Source organism: Fringilla coelebs (genome assembly GCF_963513975.1).
Source record: "Fringilla coelebs genome assembly, chromosome: 9".
Lineage (NCBI taxonomy): Eukaryota > Metazoa > Chordata > Aves > Passeriformes > Fringillidae > Fringilla > Fringilla coelebs.
This window is the reverse complement of record NC_140067.1, coordinates 22,728,424-22,739,260: the sequence shown is the minus strand read 5'-3', so window position 1 is coordinate 22,739,260 and position 10,837 is coordinate 22,728,424. Positions and strand designations below refer to the sequence as shown.

Sequence of the window (10,837 nt, the reverse complement as noted above, 5' to 3'; positions counted from 1 at the left end):
GGAGTCTCCTTTGAACAACTTGAGGCAGTCTCTAGCCAGAACCTGTTTTTCTGGGGCACTTGCCTGCAAAGGCAAGATGTTGGGGTACAAGTAATTGGGATTTCTAGGGGAAGGTGGGGTCCAGGTCCTGGATAGGCTAGTCTGTGCCACCCCCAGCCCCATCTGCCCTTCACAAACAAGGAGAAAGGGGCTTGTAGAAATCAGTGGCAGCCTGGCTGTGGTAGCCATGTGCTAAGGGCCGTTTAATCCCTGTTGCTCCAGTTTGGTCTGTAAGAGGAAGGTTATTGCTATTATATGCACTGTGTAAAGTATTTTTATCAACCTTTTTTTCCACCTATTGGTTGACTGGCTTTTGACTAAATAAGCAGAATTTGTCTATTCCTGAATACTTTCATTCCTTTTTCTGTCTTATTCATTCATGTAAGTCTTGCAAAAGCCTTGGAAACCCATACATGCTATGATTTCACAGACAGATGAGTTTAGACATAAATGACACCCTCAGAGTGGCTTTTTTATTAAAACAGACTAAAATGGATGCAAGGCAATCGTCGTCCATATTCGTGAATTTTCTTCATAGCTGTAGTCACACTTGTCCTCAGGCAGACCCTTAAGAGTATCAATATTTAAGTGTCATAGGAAATCATACCAAGCACTTGGATTTTAATATGCTTAAAACAGTTTTTTAAAAAATTAACTTCTCAGTCAATTTGTATACTTTTAGGTTTTAAGTAGTTTTACAGATCCCTTAAAAACTTTTTTATATTTGCTGTTTTATATTGTTCCTCAAGGTCAGTCCTTTAGAGTCTCCTTACCTGTGAAGGGAGACATGAGTGCTGTTAAGATGTACAAGTCCTTCCTCCAGCTTTTTCAATGTGTATGCCAATATTGCATCCCTGTGCTGCACTGCTCATCCTCATCCCACAAAGGCCTTTCCCTTCCATCCTCCAGCTCAGACTCAACACTCATTCCCCAGAGCTGAGTGGAGCAACCTGGAGAACACGAGGCCACCCTAATTCACCTGCTAATAAGAGATAAAGAACACATACATACCTTTCCTATGGCCCTTCCTCAAGTCCATACTTGCTTTCCTCTTTCAACACACCTTGGATATGCCAGCTGTCCTCTTTCACACTGTACTTGAAATAAAGTTGTGCCAGATTCTGCTCCAAAATGGTTCTGTTTGCAGTAAAATTCAACATAATCCCCGTGGTAAAAGTAAACTTGGTCTGCATAGAATGCATGCAGCAGCACATTATTTTTCTCCATTTCAGTTTTTGACAAAGTACACGGCTCTAAAAAAGAGAGACTCGATCACTGCTAAAAAATTGATTCTTTTTGGAACAGACAATTTTGGCCAGGCTACACTAAAACTGCTAATTATTTCCTATTGTCTTATTATACTGTAGGCCTATCATAGTTAAGGAAATGAAAAAATACCACCAGATGAGCTTAACTTGCTTCTATGTAAACTTTCACATGTCATTTCAAGACACTGACAATACTCAATTTATAAATTATAAGGATCTGATTTTAGAGACAATTGGGGTTGTTCAGCCTGGCAAAAAGAAGGATCCAGGGAGGCCTCATTCTACCCTTCCAGAGCCTAAAAGGGGCTTATAAGAAAGACGAAGCCATACTTTTCAGTAGGGCCTGGAGCAGTAGGACAAGGGGTTGTGGTTTTAAACTATGAGAGGGTAGACTCAGCCTAGACATAAGGAAGTCATTAGCACCAGTGAGAGAGGTAAAACACTGGAACAGTTTTCCTTACTTTCCCTTTTCCCACAAAGGCAGTGGTTGCCCCTTTCCTGGGAAAGGCCAAGGTCAGGCTGGACAGGGCTCTGAGCAGCCCTGCTCAATGCAGGGGATTGGACTAGGTGGCCCTTCCAGGTCACTACCAGGCTGTTCCTTGAGGCCATGAATTCTATAGAGAAATAAATGCTTCTTTATCTTGTTTATCACACCTACCTATACAAACTGGAGGCGAGGTCCATTGTCCTTCAGAGCAAAAGATTCTCTCAGAGCCTTGCAAAAAATGATAGTCAGAGCAAATATACTGAACTGAAGAACCACTGTCATACTGGGGCAGTGCTGGGACAGTAAGAGCTCCATTTGCAATAGAGGGTGGAAAGCCACATTTTTCTGTAGCAGCTGCAAAAATAATAAAAACATTTAAGAATAAGAAACTAAAAAATTGACTGCTTTATCATAAATTAAATGAACATGAAGGTTTTCTTTTTACAGCTCTCTTTCTGCAGAGCTTTCCCCCCCTTCTACAGCCTTGCACAGCCAAGGGAGGTGTATCACTTTTCCAAGCTTGGCTATATTCAACAATAAAGTTGCCTTGTGCAGCTGCATTGTTGAAGCCTAAACACTGATTATTTACAACAGGCTCCAGGCTCACACTGAAAGCGAAGCAAATAATTTCTAAATAGGTCTAAAATTGATTAAGTTAAAATGCAGTAAAAAATTATTGCTTTACCTTGAATAACACATTTTGGATAATTCAGTCTGCCTTGGTCACACTGTGTCCTCCCAGGAGATGGAATGGCAGTCTGGAGAAAACTATATCCCTGTTTACATTCAAACTCTATGAGATCTCCATGGAGGAAAACTAATTCTTCCCGTCTCCATTTCAATGTTAAGTTGTTGCTGTCCATATCAGTTACATTCAGAGTACATGGTTCTGGGAAATAAAAGTGCATTTTAATAAGGAGCCACCTTAACTGGTTTCTTAGCTCCCTTTTGTAGGAGTGAAGAAAAGAGAACCCCATGCCAATAATTCTAAAATGCTTCTGAATTTTGCAAGACAAAGAACTACAGATGCATAAAAAAATGCAAAGGAAAAGAAATTGTCTGAAGTGACAACAAAAACCAAACACATGCAAAAGAATGGATGCTTTCTGACAGGTTCTTAAAACCCAGTGCCAGGATCACATCAGGGAGTGCAACTTTCCATTAGATGATTAACCTCATTAACTTCTGAAACCACTGTTCACCATCAATAAAGCCTACAAAAATAAATTTCTACAAGTTCCATGAGAATCACTGGCTGATAAAGGCCCTTACTGGTGCTTTGCTGAGGGAAAGGCAAGGAGTACTCAGTTATTGGCAGTCTGGTGACAGCAGGGTAACACCAAATTGACATGGAATTTTCCTGAAGCTCAGTGTAACACCAAATTCCCCTCAAATTTTCCTGAAGCTAACATCAGCATGTGCTCTTTCTGGTCTGTTTAGGTGAGTGTATAAAAGAAATCTCAGAAAACATGCAAAGGATGATGGGCTTATTGGGATGCTAACGAGACAAATTATGCTCACAGGAATTGAGATTTCATTATTTCACAGGATTTGTTAAATTTGAGTACTCAGATCCAAAAATGCCGATCTGGACCTTTCAGTCTAGACGAGGTAACTTCTGTTCATTTAGAAATATGCAATTAAAACGGAACTGATTGTGCATTTTCAGTTTCACAGTAGAGTACAAACTGAAAGATGAGCAGGATGTTAGTAAATTTAACACAGGATGTTAGTAAAATTTAATTATTTCATTAGAGGAAGGAAGGAAAGATAAACAAACAACTCTTGTTTGTATTCCTGCTAGCTCAGGTAATTTTCTAGTGGGAGTTCTATACATTGTTTTGAGCAACATACATAAAAGCAGCACAGAAAAATTTGAAAGTCCACACCAGCATGAAACAACAGATATAAAGACACATAATTAAAAAAGAAAAAAAAAAAAAAGCCTGAAAGTTTAAAAACAAAAGTCCAAGAAGCCATTGCTAATTCTTTGTTAATTGTATCTAAAAGCCATTTTGGGAATGACCACACCATTGCTTCTAATCATCTATTGAAAGACAGGAAGAAATTATCTGAATGGACAATATGGAGGAAAGAAATTGGAGAATCCTCCCAGGAAACAGGAATAGCTCACTCAGGAAACAGAGGAATCTATTTAATTGGCTGGTTTTCAGAACAGGTCAGAGAATACCCAGCAGGAGAGGCCTGCTAAAAATTTAATTGTGGCTCATCCTCATATTTCTGGAATCTTTATTAACTCCAACAAAAGAGAAAAGATGGTAATGAAAAGATTATTTAGAGGTTCCTTCCAATTTTCCCTTTTTATATTACATGTTTTATATGACAATGTAATTTGTAATTTTTCTTCCAAGACTCACCTAAGCAGGTTGGTTGTTCTGTCCAGTTTCCTTGGTGACAATAAACAGTGCTGGGCCCATCCAAAAAGTGGTAATGCTGACAAACATATTCTACCCAGGAACCATTTTTGTAACTTGCCAGTACTGGGCCCAGGACAGCACCATTTTTAATCACAGGTGGAGAGGCACAGTCTTGCTGCATTTCTGATGTGGGATAGAGAGAGAGGCAATTAAATCTTGATTAGATTACAACATTATTAACACTGGTGAAAGTATTAGACCAATCCTAGATTGAGCAAAAAAATTTGCAAACAAATAGAATCCAAACCAATACAATTCCTTTTCCAAATTTCATTTTCAGAAACTCTACGCTTGCCTTTCTGAATTTTAGACATGCATTTTATTTCCCTCCACACTTTACATCTATGCCTATTTTTGATTCTTGCTAGTTTACACTCAATACAGATTAATTCTTTTCATGTGATGTGGACCATCTTATTTGTTACTTTAAATGCTTCATCTATGTGTGGTTCAAAAAAACCCTCATTGTAAGTATTAATCAAAGGAACAACAAAATACTCATGAAGCTGCATGTCCAAATAATATTAAAGAGTACAAAATGACTGAAAGTAAATGCTCTGTATGAAATAAAATTACAAATACAGAGCAGGCTTATTGGTGTAATTTAGAAATAAGCAACAATGGTCTTTTATTTATTGGCTACATTGACATCTGTAGCCCATGCAAGTGTTTTCAAGAATAAGGAACTGTCCTATAGCAAAAGAATAAAAGTAGTCATAAAATTGGATTGGAGAGCCCCTTTTAAATACAAGAGCAATGTTCACCTACTCATATCTTCATTATGATGTGTTTTGTTTGCCCTTGTTTCTGCATCTGCCTCGGGTGGTGGTGGTGCTGTCCCAGATTCCTGATCATCCACAGCTCCTGTAACCATAGCAGATGCTCAGAACCAGTTTTCACAGAAACACCTCATTCTAAAGTACTAAAACAGGCAGACATGATGCATTCCAAAATGCAATAACCCCAGTTTTCCAGGGAAGATGTCACAGGTGGCAGCTGAATTCACCTAGCTCATCCTTTTTAATCTTGGAACCACGGATTGCCTGTAAAATATGCAGCACTTTGTCTCTCAAGCCTTTTAAGAGAGGAAGGATAACAGTTGTGCAGATATAGAAACTGAGACTCTCCAGAAAATTAAGGCATGGGTCAAAGAATCATTTCAGTTCAGTTATCAGCCTTCACAGAGGTAACTCACCAATACAGCTAGAGGGTGATGTCCATTTTCCCCCTTCACACTGGATTTCCTCAGATCCTCTCCTTCCCAAGGTACACTGTACATGAACTCTGTCTCCATTATGATATGTTCTTCTGGCTGTGCTGATACGGTCATGAGGGAGTGGTGGCGGAGGACATTTATTTTTTACATCTGAAAATAAAAAATTGCATACTGTTTTCTGTCTTACCAAAACCATGTACACAATTAAGCTCACCATGCACAATGCAAGCCTATCACTCAAAAGGCTTTTTTCGGCTAAGATGCAGTAATTTCTTAATAAAATTTTCTTAATATTCTTAATACAATGGGAGACCCAAACAAACAAGTGATTTTGCATTCCACAAATATAAAATAAAAGTACTATGTCATTGTACTGCTATAAACAAACTTGTAATTGCTCCACAGAGACTCAATAACATGTCCTTTGTAGGACTCCAGGAAATAGAGATCTCCCATACCCTCCATTCATATACTATTTAAAGTAGATTATGTATTAATTCTAATGCTACAGAAGAAGCAATAATCATAGCCCATTTCCTATCTCCAAATTAAGTTTGTGATTACTGTATCCTCAAAAGTAGATTTAGGCCTTGTTTTCATCCTCCTGAGCATCTCCACCTTCTCTGCACTCACTCAAGAAAAGTTCCTGCTGTGTCATGAGAATAAACACAGGGCTGGAGTCTGAGCTGTAGTAAAGGTTGTTTTGTGCTGCTTCCTGCTCTGTTCTATATCTCAACTGCTCCACCTTTCATTCTTTTGGAACTTTCTTTACTGAGACTCTCCATTATCCCCCAGTGACTGGGGAAGTGGTAGCAATTGCTAAAAGTGTGTTTCTGTACTCAGGACAACCTTTTATTTAATCTGTTCAAAACAAGTAAAGTTTGGGGAGGTTGTACAACTCTGAAAAGTACCACAAGCTAAGGAGGGCCTTGCTACAAATTTTATTTTTAATGCCTCTAAAGAGGTACATCCCCATCCCACAAGGCAGGATTAAGCAGGCCTGGTTAACCCTTCATGTATTCTGAACAGTTTATCAAGCTTCAGCATCTAAAAAATTCCCCGTAGCTGTTGATTCCTGCTTCTGTGGGATATAACTTGGACAGGCAACAGTAAGAGACAGTGTCTGTCCTGCTGTTAGAGTTCACTGAAATGTAGCTCCAACTACCATTGCCTCGCTTCCTGCTGCCTTGGCTCCCTGCCCTCTGACTAACACTTGATCTACATTTAGGCTACAAACTGTATTTTTATTTTGTATTCATAATTTCTTGAAAGAAGGTGCAAGCTTTTCTCTAAGAATTTGACACAGTAAAACTATAAAAGCATGTTACCTTCACACACCGGAGGGTCTGGATACCACCCAAAATTATAGCATTGAATTAAGTCAAATCCAGTGACAGAATAATGTTTGTCACAGAAATAGTGAACTACATCTCCTTCTTCATAGGTTTCCTTCACAGGATAGAAACCTCCATGAGCTACTTCACTCAAAGCGGAGCAAGTTATCCCTGGGAAGACAAGACAGCGGTGAAAAGCCAGCAGGTGATGTTAATGATGTTAATGATTTGTGGGGATGCGGACGTACTGGTGCAGCGGGGCGGCAGGGCCCAGCCGTGCCCGAGGCACAGCGCCGTGGCGGCGGCGCTCCCGGCGGCGGTGAGAAATCCCGGCTGGCAGCGGTACCGCAGCGTCCCGTTCCGCATCACCTCCCGCGCCGCGCCCGCGTAGCTGCCGTGCTCCAACCGCGGCACCAGGCACGACTCTCAAAGAAATAAAGCACAGGCACGATTGGTAACTGCTCTGTCTGTTGGGAGCATTCCAAAGCTTCCCTTAGATACGCCTTAAAAGTGGCCATATCCCAGGCAAAATGATGAATAACTACAAATGCGGTTGTTGGCACAGGTTTTCCGCTCGTCATTTGGAACAGAAAGTTTCTATGGGAATGGATTTGAAACTGTGATTTAATCTCTGCTGATTCATTTTACATCTATCATTTTACATATCTTTACAAATGCACAAAACCAGCAGCATGTAAAACCTTCCCCAGAGGTACAGCTGAGAACCTGCTTTAGGAGCACTCAAATGGCAGCCTGCTGTAGGCAGTCTGGCCCTGCAGGTACAAGAAGGACAATGGAATTATAGACTCCTGCAAGAGATTAGAAAGGAGAAAAATGCAGAACACTACCAAGAGTTTTAGTACAGCTTGGCTGGAAGGACCATCCTTGTGGCTGACACTGCACTGTATCTTCAATAGCACCACTTGGGGTCAGGTAGCCTGGATTACATTTGTATTGCAGTTTCTCGTGGATTTTGAAGTCCATTTCTGCGCTGTAAAAAGAGCCATTTTCCAAATGAGGCTTGGTGCATTTTCCTGAAGGAAAGAAGACAGCTTGGTTAGAAAGAAAGAATGGAATGTTTTTGTTTTCTTGCAAGCAAAAGAAGGGAGTTGTAGCTATACTGATCTAATCTGATTTTCTCAATTTATTGAAGAAACTCTGCTCCAATCATCAAACTATACATCAAACCACCACCTGGTAATCCACATGCAATACAGCCAAGGGATCTAGAGCTAGGGAGACTCAAGAAGTTATACATCTAAGGGAAAACTAATAGTTGTTTTCCCAGTCTAAGAAAACTGAAAAACTTGTGTTCTTATAAAAAAATATAAATGGGTAAACGCCCTTAAAATATGTATTATTGTAAAAATATTCCATATATAAACCGATGTAGTCTCAACATAATTGACTGCACCCTGTACATTTTATCCCTTCTGTTATGCAGCTTCTTCTCCTCTATGTCCCAAGAAAACCAGCCAGGAAATGCTCCTGCTGGTAGCAATGAGGAGATGAATAAAGCTAACTCACTGTAGCATCGAGGCACTGGAGACCATCCTTCTGCTGTACAAGTTATTCTTCCATCTTGAGTCCCACTTTCAGTTGTGTAACCAACCACACAAGAATAGGAGAGTTTTTTTCCTTTATGCATGGGGAAATAGTAATTTTTGAAACTGTAATAATACTGGGCAAGGTTTCCATTTTCTATCTGTGGCAAATCACAAGGTGTATCTGTAAAAAGATTAATATATTTCCCACTAAAAATTTCAGCCCAGATATTAATGTTTTTCATTAATTTATCTAATATCAGCTTGACTGATTCAGGCTTTCAAACAAGAACAAAATTATGAATACTTACAAGTACGAAGGGCCTTTTGAGACCTGCTGAAATGAAGATATACTACAATTTTATCAGCTTTTACTCAGAGTTTCACAAGACTATCAGCTGTAGAATACAACCTCCTAATGAACTGGGGAAAACTGATGCAGGACACCCTTATTTTACTCTATTTGGCCCAGAAGTATGAGAACCCTTTGCTGCACAAACATACCAATGCCTACTGTAAAAATCAGTGACAAGTGTCAGGATTAGCAGTGCCTCCCTCAGCTCCAGAAAAGTAGGATAAGCTGCTAGGAGGCAATGTAGGAGTTAGGCTTGCTTAAGAAAGGAATTTAAGGACAGTCAACAGAAAAGAAACAAGAAATGGAGATTAAGGAAATAACAAGCAGAATGGTAATTAACAAAACCAAAACAATCCCCCGTAATAGGAGAAAACATTTTTAAAGAGTAGTGCTGAATATGACATTAGGTTACTTAAAGAAACCCCAAAATAACAAAACCAAAACAAACAAAAAACCCAAAAACAACAACCAAAAGAAGAAATCAGTGCTGAAAATAGGGATAGAAAAATGCAGGACCACCCCACATTAACTTCTGTAGGTTGCATTTAACTTCCACTATTTTGCTTTGTAACAAAGTGAAAAATACTTCAATCCCCAAGACACTTCAAGACATAGAATGTTTTAATAGTACAAAATTTCAAATAGTACATAGTCTAATATGTAAAACAATCCTAAAGAAATTTCTTCTGAACTAAAGGCTGAACATTTCAATATGACAGTTCTGAGGCTTAGACAGCAATCAGCCATGTCACAACAGATTTGTACTTAAATTTAAAAAGCAGTGTTTACTCAGTAAAGAGATGAAAGACATTGCACTTTAAGTTACCAAGACTGCATATTCTAGATTCAAGGTACATTAGAATTCAGTGTATTTACCTTCTGCCAAGAGTTTCCTTGAACACACCATAACTAGGAAGATAAAATAGCCTTTAAATCTCATCTTCTTTACTGACTCCATTTACAGTTTCCACCAGCTGTGAAAACTCCCTAAGTATTACTTTTGTAAATAATTAACTGAATTTTCAAAGGTATTCAACAAATGCCTTATTGTCTATGGTATTTTGTAACAAGTTAATTCACTGGAAAAACTATATCGTTTGTATTAGTTCTCCAAATACCTTAGCACCAGACTGGCAGGATTCTACTTCCATTTGATACACTTTGCCACCTGTAATTTATCACTTTACAGTTAAATCAGGCAATAAGCTTATGAAAGTTTGCTGGTTACTGTTCCCCTCACAACCTCCAGAGTCCCAAGTTTAAAGGGCATTCTGTTATCAGATTATTTACCTTGGCTGAAATCAGAGGGAATAGACAATTCCCCCATCCTCCAGCCCTGAGTAAACCAGGCAGTTGCATGCTATAGATATTCATAATTTTGGACTTTCTTACATGAACAACATAGCCACTATTATTATCTGTCTGAGTTGTGTTGAATTTTTTAAAATAAAACAAAAAAATAAACCTAATTTACAGTCACCTCACTGATTAATTGCTATCAGTTGATTTAACATCATTAGAGATATATTGCTTAAATTTGGGAATTGGAGGGTATAATTTTAAAGTTTGCATTATCTTGGCCTTTCTCTGAGAAAATGCAATTCTGAGAATGCAGAAGAGAACAGAATGAACACGGATGCTGTGATGAACACAATCTCTTCAGCCAGAGGAGATGCATGCTTGTATTTATTGCTCACTTGATAGGAAGAAAAAACTCATAGATCACCTCCCTTAAAATGTCAAGTCAGAATTTGTAAATTCACCCTTACAACATATCCTGTTGTTCCATCACTATCTTGCAATGTTTACAAAACAGAGACATTATATTTTCTTTTCTTGCTGCCATACATGATCCCTAAAGACATTACTAGAGTAGATTCAAGCTCCCCAAAACCAGCCAGTTTTGAAATCCACAGCCCAAGCCTCCCTTTCTACACCTCTCTAGATCAGACATTACTGTCCCCCACAAACAACTGCTTTTAATAGAATTCTACAATATCTAATCAGACTGAAGAATCCCATGCTATTTGTAATTATTCACAGTTGTGGGACAACAATATATTACTGCACCAGTGAAATTTCCAGTAAAGTCCAGTTAATTGATTTTATTGTACAATTGCTTTTTATAGTAGTACAAAATAGGGTTTCAAAACTGT

At 38.8% G+C, this 10,837-nt stretch overlaps 1 protein-coding gene across 1 annotated transcript; it reads right to left on the bottom strand.

The window, feature by feature from the left end:
* Nucleotides 1-27: 27 nt before the first annotated feature.
* LOC311157275 (coagulation factor XIII B chain-like) lies at nt 28-9,639 on the bottom strand (the record flags this gene model as incomplete). The annotated part of the gene is made up of 10 exons (XM_084211862.1): nt 28-1,292; nt 1,966-2,148; nt 2,480-2,683; nt 4,173-4,355; nt 5,001-5,096; nt 5,428-5,598; nt 6,777-6,953; nt 7,631-7,816; nt 8,310-8,510; nt 9,558-9,639. 10 exons carry the CDS (start codon nt 9,637-9,639, stop codon nt 1,069-1,071), a joined length of 1,707 nt encoding a protein of 568 aa, XP_084067988.1. The 3' UTR covers nt 28-1,068.
* Nucleotides 9,640-10,837: the final 1,198 nt, after the last annotated feature.